This window comes from Haliotis asinina, chromosome 4 (genome assembly GCF_037392515.1).
Source record: "Haliotis asinina isolate JCU_RB_2024 chromosome 4, JCU_Hal_asi_v2, whole genome shotgun sequence".
NCBI lineage: Eukaryota > Metazoa > Mollusca > Gastropoda > Lepetellida > Haliotidae > Haliotis > Haliotis asinina.
In genome coordinates, this window is record NC_090283.1 from 23,689,328 (window position 1) to 23,716,092 (window position 26,765).

At 39.8% G+C, this 26,765-nt stretch overlaps 3 protein-coding genes across 3 annotated transcripts in view; 2 read left to right on the top strand and 1 right to left on the bottom strand.

The window, feature by feature from the left end:
* Positions 1-10,802, bottom strand: part of LOC137281401 (retinoblastoma-associated protein-like) — a 55,926-nt gene extending 45,124 nt beyond the window's left edge. The window contains exons 1-3 of the mRNA XM_067812603.1: positions 10,620-10,802; positions 6,079-6,247; positions 2,270-2,325 (exon numbers count right to left, since the gene is read on the bottom strand). Coding sequence (XP_067668704.1) covers positions 2,270-2,325; positions 6,079-6,247; positions 10,620-10,666 — 272 coding nt within the window. The 5' untranslated portion in view covers positions 10,667-10,802. The remainder of the gene's footprint in view (positions 1-2,269; positions 2,326-6,078; positions 6,248-10,619) is intronic.
* A 3,660-nt stretch (positions 10,803-14,462) lies between these two features.
* On the top strand, positions 14,463-15,601 carry LOC137280856 (complement C1q-like protein 2). The gene is made up of 2 exons (XM_067812049.1): positions 14,463-14,732; positions 15,203-15,601. The coding sequence occupies exons 1-2, from the start codon at positions 14,463-14,465 to the stop codon at positions 15,599-15,601; spliced, it is 669 nt and encodes a 222-aa protein (XP_067668150.1).
* Positions 15,602-15,622: 21 nt separating this feature from the next.
* On the top strand, positions 15,623-21,167 carry LOC137280857 (uncharacterized). The gene is made up of 3 exons (XM_067812050.1): positions 15,623-15,628; positions 19,613-20,183; positions 20,761-21,167. The coding sequence occupies exons 1-3, from the start codon at positions 15,623-15,625 to the stop codon at positions 21,165-21,167; spliced, it is 984 nt and encodes a 327-aa protein (XP_067668151.1).
* Positions 21,168-26,765: the final 5,598 nt, after the last annotated feature.

The window sequence follows — 26,765 nt, forward strand, 5'->3', positions numbered from 1 at the left end:
TCAGTTTTAAGAATCCCCTGCGGGTAGTGAAATATGATACCCTGAACATTGCACTGACAAACATGCACAACTGTGTGTTTAAACCTGCAATGCTGAGGGGACACAGCATTCAAAATAATCACTAGTCTGGAGGCCCAGCACCAGTTGTTTTTGTACCGAGCCAGCAGTTGCAAATATTTGCAGGTTCTTGCGGCCTTCAGTAAATTATCTGTCTTTTGTTTAAAACTGGAACGTTTTCTCATAATTGTTTTCTTTATTTTTCTTAATTAACGTTCAGGAATCATCCATGATCTATCATGATGACTTATTTTCCACTTCCTGATATTTCACTGCTCAGCACGTACTAGGAATGTCAACAGTGTAGTCTGTTTTGTTTTAATCTGTTTGAATTTAACGAAATGGGCCTGCAAATTTCATTCAGGGCCTGTAGGGTTTGAAGCCTGCAAGTGGCAGCAGGCCCCGGTGGCCGACTGGCAAATTACAGGATTGCAAATGCTGAATGAGAGGGCCTTGTCAAATATATTGCTGTATCTGCAGTCTCAATAATGTAGCCTGTAAACATAACACTAAAACACTTGAAACTTTATGGACAATGGGATAACAACATAAGGCTGACATGCACTATACATATGGGTTGACAAAACCCACTGTAGTATGCCCGTGTTGATAGACTGAACTAGTGTAGTATACACCTGACTGAACCACTGTAGTATACACTTGACTAAACCACTGCAGTACACATCTGACTGAACTACTGTCGTATACACCTGACCGAACTACTGTCGTATACACCAGACTGAATCACTGTAGTATACACCTGACTGAACTACTGTAGTATACACCAGACTGAATAACTGCAGTGTAAACCTGACTGAACCACTGTAGTATACACCTGACTGAACCACTGCAGTATACACCTGACTGAACCACTGCAGTATACACCTGACTGAACAACTGCAGTATATACCTGACTGAACCACTGTAATATACACCTGACTGAACCACTGTAATATACACCTGACTGAACCACTACAGTATACACCTGACTGAACCACTGTAGTATACACCAGACTGAACCACTGTAGTATACACCAGACTGAACCACTGCAGTTAACACCTGACTGAACCACTGTAGTATACACCTGACTGAACCACTACAGTATACGCCAGACTGAACCACTGTAGTATACACCTGACTGAACCACTACAGTATACACCAGACTGAACCACTGTAGTATACACCTGACTGAACCACTGCAGTATACACCTGACTGAACCACTGCAGTATACACCTGACTGAACAACTGCAGTATATACCTGACTGAACCACTGTAATATACACCTGACTGAACCACTGTAATATACACCTGACTGAACCACTACAGTATACACCTGACTGAACCACTGTAGTATACACCAGACTGAACCACTGTAGTATACACCAGACTGAACCACTGCAGTTAACACCTGACTGAACCACTGTAGTATACACCTGACTGAACCACTACAGTATACGCCAGACTGAACCACTGTAGTATACACCTGACTGAACCACTACAGTATACACCAGACTGAACCACTGTAGTATACACCTGACTGAACCACGGTAGTATACACCAGACTGAACGACTGAAGAATGCACCTGACTGAACCATTGAAGTATACACCTGACTGAACCACTGTAGTATACGCCAGACTGAACCACTGTAGTATACACCAGACTGAACTACTGTAGTATACACCAGACTGAACTACTGTAGTATACACCTGACTGAACCACTGTAGTATACACCAGACTGAACTACTGTAGTATACACCTGACTGAACCACTGTAGTATACACCTGACTGAACCACTGTAGTATACACCTGACTGAACCACTGTAGTATACACCTGACTGAACCACTGTAGTATACACCTGACTGCACTACTGTGGTGTACACATGACTGAACCACTGTAGCATACACTGACTGAACTACTGTAGTATACACCAGACTGAACCACTGTAGTATACACCAGATTGAACCACTGTAGTATACATCAGACTGAACCACTGTAGTGAACACCTGACTGAAGCACTATTGTGTACACCTGACTGAACCACTGTAGTATACACATGACTGAACCACTGTAGTATACACCAGACTGAACGACTGAAGAATGCACCTGACTGAACCATTGTAGTATACACCTGTGTTGAATGACTTGAGCCCTGTAGTATACATGTGAGTGAATCAACATCAGAAAAGAGCAATTTGACTGAACGTACCTTGTGTCCACCATCGCCATATACAAGGCACAGATAAACAGGTCAAAATATGAAGACTGAAAAACAAGACAGAAAACAGTAAAGTACATTTGGTTGACATAAATCAATATATACATGTACCAGCAAACTATTGATGAAGTAAATCTTAAATTTTACTCATGCATGTTTCATCTTTCACTCAGGGTATGAAGTCCCCAAACTACCTTTTTATAATTGGTAAGTCTGTTAATGGGCGATCTTTTTGTTGCAAGGGGCAATAACTCTCCTTTTATAATGATATAAGCGACGGTCCAACTTCTCGCTTCCAGTCTAGTTCCCGAGTCAATGTGCGCTGCAACAACTTGATACATGTAAAGACAGAACCCAGCTTACGCGTTGCCTTGTTTCCCCTTAACTGAAAAAATTATCGTTCATGACGAAAAGCCATTAACTGATGCATGTTTTGCTTTTTGATGTTTAGTTTAGAAAGGCATAGGTTATTTAATTTCCAAATGCAGTACGAATACACATGATAGAAGATTACAGGGAAAAACACCATGAAAAGTCGATATATTGTCACAGCATTTCCTACGACAGAACACGAGACAAAGCAAGTCTCCAGTGTTGTAGCATCGGTAAAGTAATGAAAATTCTTTTTTATATGTTATCAGCCATAATGTTGTTCCCAATGGTAATTCTTTAACTACTGCCACATTAAAATCTTACAAATAATTCCTATACAACCACCGATTCAATGTAAAAAAAAATCGGGGTTACACCTCCGGCGAACTAGCATACCCTGGAAGTTCTTTATCGAGAATTTATGATTTATTACACATCCCTGACAATTGAAGAAATTCTGTATAGAATGTAACAGCTGCTTAGAAACATATATATTACGTTTTGAGCAGCATTTCCTCACTCATCGGAATCCATTTTTTTAAAAATTCTGATGCTACTGTATATTCCTATGTTTACATATACAAGTGCCATACACCTATTATCCAAGCAATTAGTCGGTTGCATCAGAAACACGTCATCATAGCTTGAAATAAAATATCCCCCCCCCCCCTTGAAAGATATGTCCACCAGTCAGTATTGTGAGTCATGTTATATATGTCAATTTATTGGTTCATTTCTTACAAAAGTTTAACCCCATTTAAAGCTCTTTATATACACAGTCATTTACAGAGCTTTCTCTCAATGAACAATGTGCGCAAAAAGTATTTGCCCAAGCAGATGTGTGTGATAGAAATATATTTCATATGTTTCTTGTTTTGGCAACATTAAGTTGATAAAATGACAGACAATTCACTATCTAACTTTAACTATCTAACCTTCTGATTTTTATTCAACAGTTCTTAAAGAAAATTTTAGGTTATGTCTGTTTGTTAGGGATTAACACAGAAAATGTGTTTATTGTCAAATATATGTTTTAGATGATATAAAATCGAATTTAACCCCACAATTATTATATGAAGATATGTTTATGCATTTATATATATTATTACAAATTTAACAGTACAATGTACAATGACTGAATATTGTCATGAATGTGTAATGTAATACAAAAGTACACACGCACAAGCATACAAAGAATCAGATGGAATTACAACATCTTACAGTGCAGATACAATGTAAAGTGGGAAAAGATATTCACTTTATTGAAATATTTGTGTTAGAATTCGAAAAATCAATTTAATGCAACAAAACATAAGAGCAAGCTCTAAGAATAAAATATGAGCTTTTTCACGACTATTATAATAATCTGATCATTGTGAAGACAAGATGTATGTAGACACTGCAGGAAAATGTAAACCATTTGATGCTGACAACACTTAACAATACCATTTTGTATTTATTACAGACTGAAATTTATTATCAATATATATGTATTGTTTAGTTGTGTAATGAAAATAGAATTTGGAAAGTGCCCTTGATATGTACTTAACCTAATGGTAGTTTTGCTTCTTCTGTGTCTGAAATAGTATATTTAATAAATTAATATTATAATATTATTTCCTTTATTAAAAAGTAAGAAAAACAAAACATGTTAACTTACACCCTTAATTGATGATACTTAAAATGCAGTCATTGTAGAAATTTGCAATATCTTTATGTATTATTTGCCTATACAGTGAATTTACATTTCATGCATCACAAACCATTACAGACACAAAAACTTAGATTTCAGTCATGTCCATGTTTATCGCATTTGAAAGTTGGCTACATGCAGGCGATGATTGACATAATTTGTCCGCTACTGTTATTTTATAATTACTTGACCACTGTTTCTCACTTTTCTCTGTACCTGCTAAATATCTGTGCTGTCCAAAATCCCAATACCATCATGAACGACCCGATGAAATTTACATGAAAAGACTTTCAGTGTTTCACATTTCACACACCGCATCAGCTCCCGATGTTATAAATTCCATGAATGCAGTCATATCGGCCGTAATACTAAAAATGATTTGAGTACATATACACTGAAAATACAATGCAATTTTAAATGTATGATACTGAGACATCTAGTGCCAGACTTAAATAACCGATTGCAAAACGTCAACAAAACGTCAAAACATGAAATGAAAACGATTAGCTGATTCCACCGCCTCGCTTCGAACTGCCATTTTGTGATTCATACTTGCACAGTAAGCAGTCATGCCTATCCAAGGCGTGTCATAGAATCATGAAATAAATATTTTAGGACATATATGTCATCGTAAAAGGGAAAAGATATTCTGTCCATGCACCGGCGTGAACATTACCGGTGAAGGTGAAGGCAATACTGGTTAACTGTCTCTAAGTATAATGGTAACACGTACAGCTCACGCATGTGACATGCGCTGTCAGTTTAAGGTTGGACCATCCGGATCAGCACACCTTGCGGATTAGTGAAGGGAAGATAAATTCAAAAAGATCGCCCATAGCATGTGGTCAGTGATTGAAGTTGTGCACTGCATATTGTCATTAGCAGGTAGACATTTAAGTGTCAATAAAACAATAAAAAAGACATTGAATTTTCTCTGTGACAAGAGTTTGCTTATCACAATCAAAATGGGTTCTGGGGGGGGGGTTGGGTTTTTGTTTTTTAAGTAATGAGTAAATTATTTATTTGTTTGTGTATACATCCAAGATTAGACTACTGCTCATGACCTCATAATCCAGGCCGGCATATAGTTTTAAGCTCCAAGAACCTATTCACTGACCAATCGTTACAAGCGCGGCGCAGCATAGCTGTTGAAACCACTTTTTACCCAAGCACTGGCAAAAAATTAGTGAACCGTTCGAACTGCGATTTATTTTGCGGGCTTTTTTTCAAAGGAGCATTTTTCAACTTCATAAGCTGAATTTCCATTGTGTTTCTGTAAGTAATGTGTTTCTGTAAGTCCATACCAAAAGGTATCAGAATCTGCAAACTTGTGTTTTGCATTGCATGTGACCTTCAAGTCAAACAGATGTCATCTTTAATTCCTGTATATCTCATCCATAACCCAACTCATGGAGCTGGTGCCCTCTATAAGATCCAGTGTTCGTGTTAATGCAGGAACATGCGCTTTTCACGCAAAAAAAAACAGAAAAAAAAACATGCAAAAAAAATTTTGTGCGTGTTTCAGACACATAGATTCTGATCTACATAATTTTAAAAAGTACCTTAAAACCGAAACATATAGACAAACAATATATTTCAACATGAGTCAGGATTGTACTGAAAATTTCACACACAAAAGATTTGGACTACAAGTTATAACTTTATTTCTGCAAGCACTCATGCAAAACCTACCGCGATCATTGATAAGATCCACTGACACAGAAGTACCTCTCACCTGACCCTCCTCAGAACTGCTCCCCGTTATCAGACTTTTCAGCTGGACCAGCGCCTTTTTCTTGACATCCTCCGCCAGTTCTAGCTCTTCACACAACTTCAGGAAGTCAGTATCCATTTTTTGAGCTGTAGGCACCTTGGTGTTTTCCTTTGTCATGTCTGTGTTCTGACTGCAAAACAGAGACGTGGACACTAACATTTGAATGCAGACTGGAGACATGACACTAATGCTTGACTGCAAAATGAAGAAAAGGACACTAATGTTTGACTGCAAAAGAGAGACATGGACACAAATGTACATCTAGTGTTATGGTTTACGGTGAATGTGGTAGATTCCCAATGCACATATTTTCATATTAAGGCTATCAAATACTGGTTATGACTGTTCATCATGCCTCCACATAGATTTCCCAAAAAGTGTTACAATATAATGATAGTTTCTGACTATAATGGAAAAACTAATCGGGTAACGAATATTAAACATTGCTGTTTAAAATAGGGGTTTGGTAATGCATGTATGACCAAAACATTAACTGCTAATTTTATAAAGTCACTGACTCAGAGACTTACAGATATTTATGTACAAACATGGTTTGTAGCACTGACTATCAAATAAATCTTTCTATTACAAACTATTTAAAGCAGAAATTAATTTGTAGTGGTACCTCTCTAAGATAACAGTAAAGAAGTTCCGAGATGCATTATCACGTTTTCGATGTTCATCTTTTGATTTATTTATAGACACTGGAAGCTATACTAATACTAATCGACAAGAGAGCCTATGCTCACTGTGGGATTTGAATTATGTCGAGGATGTGCACCATATTTGCCAAATCATTTTTACAGATATCCAAACGCTATTAAATTTATTTCATTACCGTCATGTACAAACAATATAATACTTCAGAACTTGTTCAATGTTTATATGCCATGCATCACTGCAAACAAAGAAACAGAATAGTATCTGAAAATGTAAACTTTATTACTCGGAAGAACATATGAATGTTTTATGTACGTATGAATGTTTTACGTACGATAGGCCTGTGGCCTTTTCAGTACAAAATAAAGTTTGGTTTGACACAAATGTTTGACCACAAAATGGGAGACAGGCACACCAGTGTTTGACTGCAATACAGAGACATGGACACTAATGTTTGACTGCAAAACAGGAGACAGGCACACCAGTGTTCGACTGCAAAACAGAGACGTGGACACTAATGCTGACTGCAAAACCTAGATGTGGACACTAATGTTCGGTTGCAAAACGGGAGACAGCAAAACAGAGACGTGGACACTATTGTTTGACTGCAAAACAGAGATGTGGACACTAATATTTGACATAAACAGACAGGTTGACACCAATGTTGGACTGCAAAACACAGACGTGGACACTAATGTTTCACTGTAAAACACGAACATGGACACTAATGTTTCACTGCAAAACACAGACGTGGACACTAATGTTTCACTGTAAAACACGAACGTGGACACTAATGTTTCACTGCAAAACACAGACGTGGATACTAATGTTTCACTGTAAAACAGAGACATCGACATTAACATTTTTTTATTTCCAAAACTGAAATGATCCTGATCATTCAGAAAAATAATGTGTACACGAAATGACCTACCGTCTCTTGCTCGTAAGACGGGTATGAAGTTACAAAGTGAAGAGCTTGACCCTAAATAAATCAATGAATGCAGAACTAAGCAAGGTGGTAAACTGCCTGTCATGAATAAACAGATCTCTCAATCTCGGTCTTTGATAATAACTGGACTTTCACACACACAGCTACTGTTTAGATTCTAAATACACTGCTGCACATTTAAGTTGCGACAAGGTTAACTTTACTATGGGAAAAAATTAAATTTGAGTACAAAATAAAATTGAATGAAGATCTTATTTATCCAGGCAACAAGTTATTCTTGGGTCTCTGGACTGAAATAAGGATCCAAAATGCATTCCAATTATTTATGACCCTGTTCTAAAATCATTTTTGAATATGAATCCACAAAACAATAAAACCAATATGTAAATAATACGTTTTGTGAAATATGGGAGACATGAGTGAGAGAGCTTTACACAACTTTAAGCATTATTCCAGGAATATCAAGGCTGGACACACTGGAAATGGGCTTCACACATTGTACCCATGTCGGGAATCAAACCTGGTTTTTGGCATGACGAGCAAACGCTTGAACCACCTGGCTACCCCACTGCTGAGACATGAGCACTGAAGACGATGATTCCACTTCCCACTTAGGTGCAATGTGTATTGCCCATTTCTGGAGTTCCCCTGCCATGATATTGCTCGAACGTTGCCAAAAGTAGCATAAACCTCCACCAACACACTGATGCTGTTAGAAGGTTGAACAAAACAGATTACAGAGCTAACTCATCCTGTGTTGAATAAATGAAGGGATAAGTATAATGTAATGGTTGGTTTGGGCAGCTTTCAGTCTCATTGTGATTACTTCTTATGGATTTGTTAGGTAAACAACACACAGGTAAATGACAGGGAAGGGTTCATTTACTGCTAAGTGGTGTTAACAAACAGTTCAGATATTAATATGTTAAATGAATGGTCAGAAAAGGTTGTTTGTCCATTGTTTAACCACATGCACAGGGAGGCCATCTGCAAGTAATCGAGTCTGGACCAGACAATCCAGTGATCAACAGAATGAGCATCAACCTACACGATTGGGATACAATGACATGTATTACCCTAGTCACCTAATCGTATTAGTCACCTCTTTCGACAAAGATGGTTGCTGGAGACTTATTCTGTCCCAGATCTTCATGGGCAGGGATGGTGACAGGAAAATTGGTTTTGAGCTGAAAGGTTACTATTGCATCATCAAATGGGGGTTCAGACAATTATCAAAATTGACCAGTTTGAAATAAATTTGGTGGAAATCCTGGGAAAATTGCCATCCCTGCACGGGTTCAAACACTAAGCAGCCATGGCTTAAAACAATCATGATTACTATTTATTTCCAAATAATTTTTTTGAACCAAAGACAATTCTGTATAACTGACAGGCATGAAGTGGTACAATTTGCACTGACATTATGACATCATGAACTGACAACTTGTGCATAAATATACAAAGGCAAAAGCAAAAACAATAACCCCCAAACCACAAAGTGTTGTCCAGCAACCTATGTCTAGTAAACCCAGTAAACCCATGTGCACTGAAAAAATCAACTTTTGTGAAAAAATTTCAGGTTGTTTAAAGTTTGCGTATTCTTCTTGTCAACAGTGTTTACAAACCAGTAATCGAGTCTGCACCAGACAATCCAGTGGTCAACATTATGAGCACTGATTTGTGCAAATTCGAGTAAGATAACATATATTACCCATGGCATGTCATCAAGTCTGACAGCCCAGTCAACTCTTACAACAAGCATTGATCAGTGGAGGCAAATTCTACTCCTATTCTTAAAGGGTCCAAAAACAATGCAGACATTGCCTTAAAAACATCACCATTCAGTGCCATGGATGAAGAATCAGAGACTGGGGATCTTCTAACAGTAAAAGCATACATGACACAGTTTATATTTAACCACTCTTTAAGACTGACTGCTGATCAATTTGTAGACTTCAAAACTTCTGTTAAAAGTGAAAGAGCATGAAGCACTTTTGGTATTTCTGATAAAGTATGGGAAATCGTTCCACCTGTAACCCCCTCCTTTTAATATATTTCCCACCTACCCTGTGTAATATTCCAACACTGAAATAAGTTCACTGATTGACTGGGTTTTTTAAAATCTGTTCTAGTTTATTGAATGTATGTCTAGGGTGAGGTATGCATGCCACTTGGTAATTTTGGTTTTTGATTGGGATGGGTGCACGGGCTGGACTCTTACCCAGAATTCTTAAGTCATTCACAAAACTTGGGTCCAGCAGTGCCCATAATCGGTGGCAATCTGAATGTGCCCACTAACTTGCTTTAACTCTTAGCAGGAGTAAATCAAACCTAGACAGGAGAATACTAGTAAAATGTCTTACCTTCAGCGTTAAGATCTAAAATGGAATTGACCGTTCTATTCCAAGCTGAATTAATTTTTACAAAGAGATCGTTGAAAATTTGTCAAAACAAGCAAGGGAAGTAACTCTATTTACTAGGAAGCGAAAGAGCTCACTGGTTCACCGGGTTATTTTGTCATCTTAGAATTGAGATTAGAAACATACAGGATCGAAATTAATTTGTTGAAATATTGCCTATTCATATCAAATAGAACATATCTGATGAATGCCTTTCTTCTGTCCGACATGGCTATTTTGTAATATGATGCAAGCAAAATATTTAGTTCACCCCATTAGAGTTCTCTCAAATCCAATTATAAAACGGAGGACATAGGATCGCTATCAGTCGACCTAATGTATAATTAATGAAAATAATACGTAAACATTCGGTTCAATATCAGTTGATTACAACTTTTGTGTACCGGTAGTGAAAATTGTAGGTCGAAAGTGGGCAGGTCACACATCGACAAGTTGTGCGAGCAAATCAACAGTGCTCGGCTGGGATAACCTACCCTGAATCCTGCGAACTAGCGTCTCTTTCTTCTAATTCAGTCGCCATGTCGATTAACCGTTCCACAATCAATCATAGAAGGTCTGATTTGGAGTATATGGTCATCGATTAGTCAGAAATGTTTACAATGAATTGAGACATCACAAACTTCATCCATGAAAGATTACCCGCGAAATTGCAGGTTACTACACCAATCGGACATTTTGATTGGCTACAGCTGACCCATGCGTACGGGGTCACCTGAGGTCAAAGTTGATTTCGCGCTGTAATCGGGATTCTGGAAGCTGATTGGTTCGTTTTACGTATAGCCTTTACTATGCTGAAGTAAAGCAGGTCGATACATGTATGTCGTGAGTGTTCAACGTGGGTGTTTAAGTGACCGAAGAACAGTACAACTATATTCACAAAGGGGGATTCTTCTTGATATTTAATGACATTTAATATTTGACATTATAAAAACTCTTTTGTCCATTCTGAGTCTGTTTAAAGTTAAAAACTGTTATTACTTGGAATAATTGCAAGGTCTATATAACAATATATCAAGCAACATTAATCGATTAGAATGATGATTTATGTGAAAGATCAACAATATTCTTTAAGCGAACTGTTGCACCTCGATCGTTTACTTTGATGTGGGTGCTTTTTGTCATTCAGTCTTTCATTCTGGTGCTTTTGTAAAAGGCGTCCCCTTTTTCCCATGGCAATTTGCAATTTATCCAAATATTCTTCGATTTATTTTACATCCTGCATAATCATTGTTCATTTACTGATATCTCAAATTCGATTTTATATATCGCGCACACACACACACACACACACACATGGAGCTCACCTGTAGTGACATTGCAGGAATGCTGACAGACAAGAAGAACAAGCAACCTAAAGCTACACTCCTTCATTCATACCACCACACCCAGACACGTTTTTTCTTAAACATGTTCCTGTTTGAGATGTCATACAAACACCGTGTAACATTAGTCCCCAAATGTTCGAAGACGACAAACGTCTGTTGTGCCCTTAAATGCACAATGGTCTTAAGTGCACAGAAAGAACATTGTGCACTTAAGGGCACCACAAGCGTCTCCTTCCTCGCACAGACCAGAAGCGCTGCCATAGGCCAGTTGGGTTCGAATGGATAACCCGAACACCATGGTGAGGATCATTTGCCTAATAGATTAAAAAGTGTACTATATTATTCTGTAGTGATGGAAAGGTTGTTTTGACTTTATAGATTTGGAGATACTGATAAGTCACCTGTTTGGAACATACTACATGATACGATATTGAAAAACACGAAATTTCAGCATTCGAACTGATGAATATAATGCCATTTCTTACAAATTTGATATCAATAAATAACATAACGGGTATCAGGGTGGGGTGATAGTGGATGGGGTGTCCGGGTAGACTTCTTGACGACATGTTCTGGACGACCTACATGTTCTGGGTGACCTGCGTGTTCTGTACTACCGATATGTTCTGTACTACCTGGATGTTCTGTAAGACCTGCATGGTCTGGACGACCTACATAGTTTGGACGACCTGCATGTTCTGTACGACCTGAATGTTCTATACGACCTGATCTGGGCGACCTGCATGTTCTGTACGTACGACCTGAATGTTCTATACGACCTGCATGTTCTGTTCGGCCTACATGTTCTGAACGACCGACATGTTCTGGACGACCTACCTGTTCTATACGACCTGCATGTTCTGTACTGCTTACATGTTCTCTACGACCTGCAAGTTCTGTACGACCTACATGTCCTGCACACCCTCCATATTCTGTACGACCTACATATTGTGGACGACCTACCTGTTCTGGGCGACCTACATGTTCTGTACGACCTGCATGTTCTTGAGGACCTGATTGTTTTGTACTACTTGCATGGCTGAATATCAAGGGTAAGAATGATCTATACAGAACTGCAGGTCTATGTGTAACTTAAGATGTAACGTGACTGTTTGCTCTTTAATTTATCAGCTGGCCATCAGGGCTTGCTGCCATCTGCGGGCTTTAAAATCTGCAGGCCCCGAATACAATATGCAGGGATTTTGGTTGAAGTCAAACCAATAAAAACAAAATAGACTACACTGTACTCAGTTTCACACTCTTTCTACAAAATTAAGCGAAGCCTGTGGCAGACAGAGGATCGAGTTTTTATTTGTTAGACTGGTTTTGACATTTCTACGCCAAAGCGTAAGTTAACGTAACAGGATGGATCGTGGATGATTCACGAATGTTTGTAAAGGACAAATGGGGAAACATTCCAGCTGAAAAATAATTGACAGATAATTTACTGAAGGCCATAAAGACCTGCACATATTTGAAACTGCCGGCCCGTATAGTAACAACCGGCGCTAGGCCTCCGGGTCGGCGGTTATTTCGACCGCTGCCTCTATTTAAAACACCAATATGCCTTATTCTACACGCCTGCCATGCATCAATGCAATATGAGTGAGTGAGTTTAGTTTTACGGCACACTTAGCAATATTCCAGCAAAATGGAGGCGGTCTGCAAATAATCGAGTCTGGAACAGACAATTATGTGATCAACAGCATGAGCATTCATCTACGCTACTAGGAACCGATGTGTCAACCCAAAGGAAAACTGTAGCGCAGATAGGGTTGCGCAGCATAGAGAATATGACCAGTCTTCTAATATGCGAGCTTAGCGGGCAAAGGTTGGCAACGTACTTCCCTCGCTTCGGATCAAAAATAATTTTTCATATCAAAATAAAATATCGCCACCATCAAAGGCACACTCCCATTTCTTCACTTGGTTATTCTCTTACATTTCCTACTCCATGTCAATAATTACTCACGTGAAATCTGTTTTATTCAACATTGTGAACGCCACTCGTGGCATTCAGATCGTTCTTCGCCTCCATTACCCCTGCCACCTTCCGGTTGAACGGAGTGACGGAACAAGAATAAGCAAACATTAAAAAGAAATAGCATATTGTCTAATTTTATCATGAACCTGTTGGAGTTTATTTGTCTGATCTGTCGTCGCTATTGTTAGAATTTTCGTAACATTTATTCTACATGTAAACAACTCTGGCGTAATGGGCGAATTAAGCAGGAGAGGTAACTGTAAGTATTCCATATGGAATATTAGGCTCCAGTTCCTTCACTCCTTCGTACCGGAAGCTGGCAGGGGTAATGGAGGCGAAGAATGGTCTGATACCACAAACTATGCTTAAAATGTTGAATAAAGAATATTTCACGTAAGTAATTGTTCAACATGGGGTTGGAAGGGTGAGAGCACAACCAGTGAAGAAATGGGTGTATACCTATGATGGTGGCGATATTTTATTTGGACATGAAATATATTCTTCGAACCGAAGCGAGGATCAAATGTACGTTGCAAACCTTTGTTCCCTTCGCTCGCATGTAAGAAGACTTAGCATTTTCTCCATGCTGCGCAAGCCACTTGCGCTACAGTTTGCCTGTGGTGAACCAAGTCACAAGCTTGACCACCCGATCCCGTTACAAGCATGGGTTATTGAAGATCAGTTCTAACCAGCATCTTCACGGGTGCAGTGTATCATGACAGTGCACATAGCAAGATGAATAGTAGCGTAGATGAATGCTTATGTTCTTGTTTTACGCCGCATGCAGCAACACGTCAGTTACATGGTATGGTGGCTGATAAGGGCCGTCGCTTTCTAGCCTTAAAATTCTGCCAAGATTCCCTTATCGGAGTCTGTACATAATCTATGCCAGACAAATGGCACCTGCAGCAATGAATACTGTTATCGAACGATAGGCACACCTGTCACGTGTTCCTTCGTGATTAACTTTGAGATTTTTGCATATGTTGTGCAGCTTTTTGAGCTCAATGCAAGAACGTATCATGTCTATGGATGTTGTATTTCCATGTTTATTACTGTGTGCAGGGTCAGTCTCAGGATTTATTCTGCCCGCGACAATCCTTAGCATTTCAGGTGACTCGATGACACTGAACAGTCGCGTTCTGCAGGTGGAGCAGAACATGGCCATCCTCCAAGGAACATCGACGCAGCTTCAAGCAGAACTTCAGAGAACGCAGACACAACTACAGAACGCCCTGACAGACTTACAGACTAGCAAGGCACAACAAGGGCTTATGGCTCTCTGAAAAGTGAAATGAATTCCCTAAAAACCATGCCGGTATTGCCAACAGGGCAGATACCTGGTGTCGGTAAGTAGAAATCGCTCTTATTCCTTTAGTACATCTCCAGATTAATCCATTAACACCCCTCAACATCCAGAGAGTTTTTTCAGTCCATGCTCTGTCCATTACTCCATCGTCTTATCCGTGCAGTATGGACCTATATTTCATTCTTCCGTATTGTTTAACGCCATACTAACCAATATTCCCGCTACATGACGGCGTTATATATAAATAATCAATTGTGGACCAAACAATCCAGGAGTCAACATCACAAGAACCAACTGAAAGACGCAACAAAGACAACTAACCTGTTTCAGTGAGCGTCGAGTTTCAAAAGGACAAGAAATATGCACCAAACTTTCTCGAAAGAATTACTTTGAATGAACCAATAACAGAGGTTTTCTTTCTTTTTGACAGCAGCAAAGACCCCAGATGTGTCTTTCCAAGTACGTGATCCACCCAGCCATATACTTTCTTCAACCCCCGTGAAATTCAATACGGTCGACTACAACGCCGGCTCCGGCTACAACAGCATCACAGGGAAGTTCACAGCGCCAGTCAAAGGGACCTATATGTTCTGGACCCAGCTTGAAATGGGAGGAGGGTCCAACACTGCCTTGTACGTCTACATAAAGAGGACAGGAGGGCTGAACATGGCGGCAGGCTACATGGAAACAGGGTCAAGTTTTGGTGACGTGGATGCTTCTGCCCAAGCTCTTGGACATCTAGAGATGGGGCAAGAGGTGTGGGTGGAGGTCACTAATGCATATGATATCTACCATAGTGCATCGTACTTCGGTGGTGCTCTTATTTCACAAGGGTGATCAATAAGCAGTAATTACAAAATGGAGGCAAGTACTTATTCCTACAGAATGCCTACTTAACTTTATTATAACAAAAATCTGAAAACAGTCTTAACAAAATCATCTTTGCTGTTGCCAAAAGTGCTGAAAGAGTAAAGCGTGTTTGCGTTTTGTGCCTTCTATGGTCTTGAATAAAAACTCAGACAGTGAGCGTCATGTTTTTCATTATATCCTCTCAAGACTTGTTCTCCAAACGGTGAATCCCATCACCAAATATGACATTCCAGACAAAATGCCACATGACTTCAGGAACTTCGGCCAAAGAATCCTTCAGGATACATTTTGGATTATACATAGTCTTTGTATCCAAAGTATATATCTCAGTCAAAATTCTTTCTCAGTCAAACTCAGTATTGAAGTTGGACAGGTGTTGTTCTATAAGCCTCTGCAAAAATGACATGCTAGAGGGAACACACGCTGGAGGAAGATCAACGTACGCGATGGCAATTCTCTTAGCATTGCCTGTTTGAGGTCAGACGAAACTCTGTCGGAAACGGGAGAGGCACGTGCATAATCCGGGTAGTTGACTGTTGTTGTTTACTGATGTAAACAAAGATGCATAAGGGCAGAAATTTTTACTGGGCCCAGTCTTAGCATACGTTAAGTATCCCAAGATGCCTTGCGGCATGGATCTGTTGATCACTTCAGCACCGCGATTACGTATGTCTTGAGCTGGGCCTAGATTTTCGAAGCTCCCTTAGCGCTAAGATAGTCGTAAGTTAATATTAATGTATAATACTCACGACTCTCTTAGCGCTAAGGGAGCTTCGAAAATCGAGGCCCAGGGCCCCGTTCCTCAAAGCGATCGCTGCGCAACGACATCGCGGAAATGCAACAGGTATCGTTTTGCTGTGACTTTCCGGTATACCGACATAACGATAATACCAGATAACACAGTACTGTTGCAGATCAACCCCTACTACAGATCTGTATGTGTGCGTCAGTGTGTGTGCTTGCACCCGACCACCCCTTTCTCGAAAATCTGTAGCGCTAAGATAGCCGTAAGGCACTAACGACCATCTTTTCGCTAAGAGAGCTTCGAAAATCTAGGCCAAGGAGCTTGCAACTCCTATACCTTAACATGGACGGTTGGGACTGTCGTAGCTGTGCTTTGCTTTGGGGCGCATGCCATAGGCGGATTCAAAGGAGGGATTCCGATTAACAACACTACACTATTCGATGTACCCAACCAACAGCACTTGGGCAGAATTATCTGGTGATTAGGAACAAATTATATGCAATCAGAAGCAGTTGAATCGAAATCGAAATAACCCCCGGCCCGGAGGCCCAGCGCCAGTTGTTATTGTATCGGGCCAGCAGTTTCGAATATGTGCGGGCCCTTATATCCTCCAGTAAATTATCTGTCAGTTATATTTCAACTGGAATGCATCCGCATGTTTTCTTTATTAACGCTCGGGGATCACCTACGATCCTTCATGCTACGATAACTTACAGTTTCACTTCCTGGTTTTTCAGCGCCGTAGAAAGTCAACACCAGTTCAACAAATATTAACTCCTCTGTGTGCCATAGGCTTGATTTTGTATAAACAGTGTGAAACTTTGTACATTGTAGTCTATTTTGTTTTTATTGGTTTGACTTTAACGAAATGGGCATACAGATTTCATTCAGATTTTAAAGCCTGCATTTAGCAGCAGGCCCTGATGGCCGGCCGGTAAAATAAAATATTGCAAACAATGGTTGACGGACATTTCACAACCTGAGTTAACGTGTGCATCAAACGCTATAGGTGGCGGCAATATGTCTACCTTTACGAAAGAAAATAGGACATGAACATGGCTCATTTCTCAATATAACATGGCAGTACACATAGCTAAGTTGTTTTGTACTTAGTTCTTAAATTCTTAATATTAGAATTGTGAACTGACTTTTTTGACATCACATTTCTTCAAGGGCATGTCACAATGTCTAGTGTCAAGTCTAAAGGATTTTCACATAATGGTATCAACAGTTACACAATGATTAAAGAAAACAACACAGATCATGTTTGTGTCTTTTGGAATTAAAAATGGCATAATATCAAATAATGGTCACTTACTTACACAATCGTCCATTTCCTTATTAGCGTGAATCTGACATGGATTAACACAAGTACACATATCGATGTTTGAGCAAGAGTATGACAGTCTCGTTTTGGGCATGATTGTGATGACCAACGCATAATCTTTACAATGGGTATATTCGAGCACAATTCCCAGTAAACGAAACGTACTGTGTCTTTTTTGCACCGTTCCACGAGTATACATGATTACAAAAAGATGAACTTTATATTAAAAGTCACACCAATATTTTGCATATTTGACCAAACTTTCAAAAGCGATTATCTCGAAAGTAGGTGTGTGTGGGTTATCACTGTCTTCTCCCGACCTATTCATATGACAGACATAGGAAAGAAATGAAGGTTTCGCATCACGGATCTCAAGCATTGCCAATGTGGACAGGAAGCAAGATGCTGTTTCTTTTATAACCCTTTTCGCTTGTTGTTGTATGCAGCTCTCAGCGATGTGCCAGTTATATGGCGGCAGTCTTTAATAAGCTGTACCAGACTAACAGCACTTGCAGCAAAAGCAGACCGTTATCGCCCGAAGTACAGACTTGTCACGTGACTTAACTTTGAGATACAGTATGGTTCAAAATTATTGAGAATAGCTAAAGCATTTCATATTATTAAACGAGAACAAATCAGATAAAATTGAATGTATTGTGAAAGTGAACTGACCTTTTCATGTCGTGTAGGTAACAATTTAATATTTTATCAAGTCTCCTTGAGCTTCACGGCACAGTCTAAGACGGGTAGGCATACTTCCTATCAGAGAGGTTAGTGTTTCGTGAGTTATGCTGTCCCAGTATCGGACCACTTCTCTCTTCATGTCTTCAATTTTTGTCAACCCCTTTTGATTCACACATTCCTTCATCATCCCCCAAATGTTCTCAATGGGATTTAAGTCAGGACTATATGTAGGAAATGGTAATGCAGTCACATTTTTCTCCTGAAACCACTGCTTGGCATGTTTTGCGGTGTGTTTAGGAACATTATCTTGCTGCAAAATCCAGTCATTTCCATAAAACACATGTGCACTTGGAAGGAGAAAATTATCTAATATGTTAGTGTAGCGTTGACTTGTCAGATTTCCCTCAAACACACACAGCGGGGTCGTTCCTAATAAGGATATCCCTCCCCATACATGAAACTTTGGGCTGTATTTAGGTCGTCGATACAACGGTGCTGACGCAGACTTTGTATATATTTTCACATTATTGGGATATACCCATATTGAGCTTTCATCAGTAAAAATCACATTTTCCCAGTCAAAGTTTTCATGTGCCAAACACCACTCAACACGCCTGTCTTTATGTTCTTGTTTCATGAGAGGAGAAGGAATTCCAGTCTTTTTCTCCCATCCAAGATCAATCAAATTTCTTCTAACTGTAGATTTTGATACAACTGTTGATCCCCTTTCTATCATTCCATACCTGATGGTGGAGATGCTTGCCCTTTGCTTTTTAGACGCTAAAATTCCCAGCCGGACGCGATCTGAGAAGTCCAATTTTCTGGGTCTCCCTGCTCCTTTCTGGTGCCCAAAAACCTTTCCCTCTTTAAAATTCTTCCTAATCCTATACACAGTAGAAAGAGGAGTTCCTGTTCTCTCTGCCAATGTATTTACATCATCAATTCCTTGATTACACAACTCAAAAATCAACCTTCTTTTATCTTCAGCAGACATTGTTGACAGTGCTGAGGAAAATGACGTCTGCTACAAATTCAGGGGAGGTAACTCTAATTGTACTATACTCAGTAGGCCAAGATGAGTTACCTCCCTTATACCATTACTTAGTTTTAAGTATCAGTGAATCAGTTGAGGTGTTAGGATAGCTCAAAGTAAGAAGAAAAATTCTCAATAATTATGAACCAGACTATAGTTGCATCTGTTCTACAGTTTTGTTACTAAAAGCAAGAGGGTGTCATGGTTGTTGATGTTGTGTTTCTGTGTGTTCTGTCTGGGTCAGTCTCAGGATTTATTCTGCCAACGACAAAGACAGAAGGTACAGATGACATGTCAACACTGAAGACGCACGTTTTACTGTTGGAGCAGAATGTGGACGTCCTCCAAAGAACAACCGCGCAGCTTCGGTCAGATCTACAGGCAACAATGACGGGTCTTCAGAACACGCAGACACAACTACGCACCGCTCTGTCAGACCTGCAGACCAGCAAGACAGAACAGGGGTTCGCAACTGATGAGATATCCTCACTGAAAAACGCCGTGAATATCCTGGAGGGCAAGGTGAAATTGTCAGCAGACGACATTGCTTCAGTCCAAACAGAGTTAAAATCCATACCACACGGTAGCTCGCATGGTGACGTTCAGCTGAATCTGACACTGCTAGATGTCATGAGGAACGACGTGCAGCTGAACAATGCTTTGATGAATACGTTACAGGCGGATGTCCACATGATACGGAACAACCTCAGTTCCACATCCTTGGAAGTTGCAGCTCTGGAAAGAAACATGTCTGATGTCGGTGAGTAGAAACCACTCTTATGTATCCAGATACATTCATTAACACGGCTTAACATACAGTGAGATCTTACAGTCAGTGTCATGTTTATTTCTCTAGTGCCTTGCCCGTGCAGTATGCAGCAGCTGCTACCATTTATTTATTTATTTATTTATTTATTTATTTATTTATTTATTTATTTATTTATTTATTTATTTATTTATTTATTTATTTATTTGCTATTTAAAGATTTTTGGTATTTCTTTCTTTTCTCGATTTTCATGGAAACAATTTGGACTTGGCTCAAAAGGGAGCAGTGGACTTCGTTTCCGGAGCACAATCCGAAAACCTGTCAATATGTTTCATCAAAACTTGGCAGAGATATGAAACAGAATTTGAAGTGGTACATTTTGCTGTATGCACATTTGGGGCATTTATTTTTTCTGGTTTCTATGGAAACGATTCGGACTTGTTCTATAAAAATCAAGTTGGACTTTTTGTAAATGTCAGATAATTTATTCTTTCAAATTTCTGAGTCAGGTAGGATTTGTTATCTTATCATGACTCATGATTTAGTTTTGTTTTCTATTTATTTTGACAGCAACAACGATTCCAAATGTGGCTTTCCAAGCACATGATCCACCCAGCCATACACCATCAGCATCACCAGTGAAATTCCAATTGGTCAACTACAACGCCGGCTCCGGCTACAACAGATACACAGGGAAGTTCACAGTGCCAGTCAGCGGTACCTATGTCTTCTGGACACAGCTTGAAATGGGAGGAGGGTCCAACACTGCCTTGTACGTTTACATAAAGAAGACAGGAGGGGTGAACATGGCGGCAGGCTACATGGAAACAGGGTCAAGTTTTGGTGACGTGGATGCTTCTGCCCAAACTGTTGATCGTCTGCAGAAAGGGCAAGAGGTGTGGGTGGAGATTACTACAAAATATGAAATCTACCACAGTGCGTCGTATTTCGGTGGTGTCCTTCTGTCCGTAGGATGACCAATGTGCAGGAGTAATTACAAAACTGAGGCAGTTTAGGTACTGGAATTCCTACTTATATATTTTAACAAAAATCTGAAAACAATGATCTTATTTACAAGGGTGATCAGTGAGCGGTCATTACAAAAGAGGGTAAAGTTAGTTATTGGAATTCCTTCTTAAATGCTGTAACAAAAATTATTCTGGAAATAATGTTAACAAAATCATCTTTGTTTTTGTCAAAAATGTCGTAAATAAAACATGTTTGCATTGTGTGCCTTTAATGATCTTCAATAAAGATTCTAACTGTGAACGCGGTGTTTGTCCTCTGCCATTTGATATGTATTTGATCTGGTTCATGTAGCTGTCCAGATTATTGCTAAGTGCGGTTTCGAACAATAACCCAACCAATGAAACCATCAGTCATCACCTTCCCCTTTCCACTACCTGACTCCTCTCCCTAAAGGATAAGTTCCACCTCCAGATACGACATTCCAAACAAAGTGCCCGAATGACTTCCCGTGAATTTCTGCCAAGGAACTCTTCAGGTTACATTAGGGATTAAACTTTGTATCTAGAAATATACCCCAAACACCTTTTACTAAGTTCAGACCTTTGGTTGGTTATTTTGTTGTTAACTACAGCAGCACTATTCACGCCACCTGGCTTCTGAATGACTTGAGTTTAAGCCGCTTTGGCTTTAGTAGCAAGGCCCTATGCCCTTCTCAAGAATGCCCGTTGAAGTTTCGGTAGCAAGGCCCTATGTCCTTCTCTAGGATGCCCCTTATGGCTTTGACAGCAAGCCCCTATGTCCTCTAGGATGTCCCTTATGGCTTGCGTAGCAAAGCCCTATGTCCTTCTCTAGGATGCCCCTTAAGGCTTTGTAGCAAGGCCGTATGCCCTTCTCTAGGATGCCCCTTAAGGCTTTGGTATCAAGACCCTATGTCCTTCTCTAGGATGCCCCTTAAGGCTTTGTAGCAAAGCCCTATGTCCTTCTCTAGGATGCCCCTTAAGGCTTTGGTAGCAAGACCCTACGCCCTTCTCTAGGATGCCCGCTAAGGTTTTGATAGCAAGGCCCTATGCCCTTCTCTCAGATGTTCCTTAAGGCTTTGGTAGCAAGGCCCTATGTCCTTCTCTAGGATGCCCCTTATGGCTTGGGTAGCAAGGCCCTATGTCCTTCTCTAGGATGCCCCTTACGGCTTTGGCAGTAAGTCCCTACGCCCTTCTCTAGGATGCCCCTTAAGGCTTTGGGAGCAAGTCCCTATGCCCTGCTCTAGGATGCCCCTTAAGGCTTTGGGAGCAAGGCCGTATGTCCTTCTCTAGGATGCCCCTTCAGGCTTTGGTAGCAAGGCCCTATGTCCTTCTCTAGGATGCCCCTTATGGCTTGGGTAGCAAGGCCCTATGTCCTTCTCTAGGATGCCCCTTATGGCTTGGGTAGCAAGGCCCTATGCCCTTCTCTAGGATGCCCCTTACGGCTTTGGCAGCAAGTCCCTACGCCCTGCTCTAGGATGCCCCTTAAGGTTTTGATAGCAAGTCCCTACGCCCTTCTCTCAGATGTTCCTTGAGGCTTTGGTAGCAAGGCCCTTTGTCCTTCTCTAGGATGTCCCTTACGGCTTTGGCAGCAAGTCCCTACGCCCTGCTCTAGGATGCCCCTTAAGGTTTTGATAGCAAGGCCCTTTGTCCTTCTCTCAGATGTTCCTTGAGGCTTTGGTAGCAAGGCCCTTTGTCCTTCTCTAGGATGCCCCTTACGGCTTTGGCAGCAAGTCCCTACGCCCTGCTCTAGGATGCCCCTTAAGGTTTTGATAGCAAGTCCCTACGCCCTTCTCTCAGATGTTCCTTGAGGCTTTGGTAGCAAGGCCCTTTGTCCTTCTCTAGGATGTCCCTTATGGCTTTGGTAGCAAGGCCCTATGTCCTTCTCTAGGATGCCCCTTAAGGCTTTGGTAGCAAGGCCCTACGTCCTTCTCTAGGATGCCTGTGTAGCAGATACAACTAAAGGGAGAAATATTAAATATTATGACGTAATTATTACCACATGTTCACCTCAACCCTGAAAAGGGTTTGATAATCACAAAAGAGATTTGTTATTGAATCCGCAAATGAAATCTGATTTAAAAACCCACCCAAAGTAAATGCCAAAGCAGAAACTGGAAAATGACAACATTTTTACCTCTCAAAATCAATAGCTGTTATACCCTAAGTAGAACTTTAACTGGATTCCCTGAACACAAATATGTGAATGACAAGAAAAAGTCAGACTGAAATATTCCCCGAGATGTCAAATATATGCCCATTGTTCAAAATTAAAGTTGACACCTTTATTTATTTATTTATTTATTTATTTGTTTGTTTGTTTGTTTGTTTGTAAAAAAAACCCAAACTACCCATTAACCCTTACATTCCTTCAGACTTCATTTATACAAATAGAATGACTTATAACTTCTTCAGAATGTTATGCCACGGTGGCGATATGTAGCCCTGTGCATGCGTAGAGGCCAGGTCAAGAATCAGTTGCAGGTAAACAACGTCCAGCTTGGAGAGTCTTTAGATGGCTGACCGTGTCTGGCAGCTTGTCTCCTGAGAGTCTCCAAGGCTTCAGTCCTACGTACGTGAAATACATGTGGTCTCATCTTATGCAAACGAGTTTGTTTAAATTGCCCCTGTTAACCTAGTTGAAAATGGGTAAGTCGTAACTATTAACCTTTTTCCGCCTCTCAAGCAGCTTGGGTTATCCGAGGTTTCTGATTATACAGTGTCCAGTGAGCAACTCAAGTACTGTCGGTTAAAGGAAAACATCTTTTCGCATTTATATCTACAATTCGTGTAGGTAATGTGCTTTAGTGTGAATACCTGTTAAGCTAAATCCGACCTAACTCTACAGTCCCGGTGTTAGGGAGAGGGCAAACGTATAAAAGAGAGTCTTTACTATGGATAGATTAGTGCAAACAAAGAACAATGTGTTTTTCTCAGAGTCCAAAGGGGCTTATTTGGAACAGACAATGCATGACTTTATGCAAATTAGAATTGGATGATATTGCATTACAAAGTACTGTTTCTAAATGTATGTCCGTTTCCAAATTAACCTTAATTTCATTATAAACGCTAGATGACCTAAAAATAGCAACTTTAATACTCAAACTATTGAGGATTTAGCTACCATAGACTCTCACAGTCACTATTTAAAAAAATGAAAAATAAAAAAATTAAAACAGACAAACGACATGTCATAAACAATTACAAATAATAGCCAGAGGCGGATACAGCGTTTTGAGAAAGGGGGTCGCGAGCTTTATTGGTCATTTAACAAAATTTCAATCCAAGAAGATAAGTGCGCACCCCTGCAAAACAACTCCAGGACCGTAGTGAACGTTTCTTAATTAGGGGAGCAAGGTTATGCCGATGTGGGTTATTTTGACATATATCCTGCAATTGTGTACATTTCAAGGATACAGGGTTACAGGATAACAGCCTAAAACACAGTTTCTGCAATTCCAACAGAACTCAATCACATGCAAACAAAGCTGCTGCTGCTGCTGCTGTTGCTACTGCTGCTGCTGCTGCTGCTGCTGCTGATGATGATGATGACGATGATGATGACGATGATGATGATGTAATGTGTACTTCGAGAAGCCATTTAGTGTTTAGCGCAACATCCGTCTACCGGTTCACATACACAAATTGCGCCGTTGATATTTTTATTTTCCCTCTATGCCCAGTTACTTCCCTTGCTCAGATGAGTTAGAACGTCGTGACTAATTGGTAGAAACATTGTGGATTATTCAGGCTCCCTCTTCTGTTCGCGCGGCAAGTGTCACAGGATGTTGTATGAATTGTATAATTTAAAGAGTGTCGAAGAAAATTCAACTGAACAGTTAACAGAAAATGGTAAAAACCAAACAGCATTGTCATAGATAATGATTATTGTTGAAAAAAAAACAACCCAAATGCATGACTTTACTGCGCATAAATTTCAATACACTTAGTCATAAAACCCACATGCATTCCGGATATTCAGATAAAATGTTTCAAACAGACGCTGAATATATAATTATATGAAAGTTCCATATTAAATACATGTAGATCAAAATGACTTTTGACTACAATCATATTATCACTACACCGAGATATTACTTGTAAAATCCGGGGTACAATTGATCTTCAGTAACTCATGCTTGTATTAACCCCCTGGATGCCACAGGGACATATATGTCCCTCCTCTACATACCTCCCTTGGAAGTCTAATAAAATTCTAAATATACCACGCATATATAAATACTTCACAGTTTTGAAATCTACGGAAAATTCCCAGTTTCTTGATACCATCCACTATTATCTCAGACCAAGCTAAAGTGCTTAAAATCGTCTTTCAAAAATAGGCTTCATCGTAAATGTCGCCATTTTTCAAACTGTACAAAATCGAGATTCACAGCGTTATTTGCAGTATCTTTTGAAATGTGAAAATCGGATAATTACTGGGAGTAATGAATTTCAAAAATAGCATATTAATGATCACTGACATCAAGTTTTCATGTAACCCGGAATGATAATTCTGAAACGTCACCGATGTACCCAGAATCGGTTGGGATGTTTTCGAAAATACACTTACACGAACGCCGAAGTGCGCTTTCCGCCATATTGGATAGTGTTTACAAAATCACGTTTCGAGAAGGCCGGTATTGAGAAGCCCATTACATCATGTATACTTCATAGTTAGCTGCGACAAATGCATCATTGAATTCCCCATATATCTTAGAATCAAATTACAGATGGTCTTTGTCACCAATACCAACTGTCTAGACAAAACGAAACGAAATATACTTTGTATGAAAACGAACGCTGTGCTCGAAAGACAGCGCTTGACTGAAATGTAAACAAAGAAAAAATCCAATTTTACAGTGCGTAGCATTTTCGGAAATTTCCTAACATCCAGCCCTCTAATCATTGCTTACAATGGCTCAATACGCTTAGTATATTCAGGGGAAGAGAATCGTGGCAAAAAATAGCAAATTGAAAATAGATACAATGAAATAATTTGGTAATTCATAAGAAACTGTCAAACTTTTAGTGCAGCGTGACGCCAGGACTGACGCAAAATCACGCAGAACGACAACGGTACTTATCGGCATTTCTGGCTTCTTCCGTCATTTACAATGTAAACGATAAGAACATATCACAATACACAGATAGTCAGAATAATTCTGATTACTTACATCTCACATTTATATACAAAAGATCCCTGAATCAAGCAAAATGTCGTCGCAAAATCCTGTGTACCCTTCTCAACGAAGCCGCCATTTTGAAAGAAATCGGTCATCGGTAGTGATGTCATACGTCAACATTGTTGCACATATTAGGCAATTGTTTTGAGGTGAAGGTCGGTTGAACAAGAGTAAACACAATGCCCATACCATTCCGATTGCACTTTTAGTATTGTGATGTATATTTTGCGCATCGTTCAGATATTTTTTCATGAAACTGATTTCAGTATCTACGTATATCCATGTTCAACACCATATCATGTGTGGATATAAGGTATCCTTTAAGGTAAGCTTTTGATTGTTTGAATAATATTTACATGGGAAACTGTCTAAGTAAGTGTATTATACCACATTTTAAGCCTCT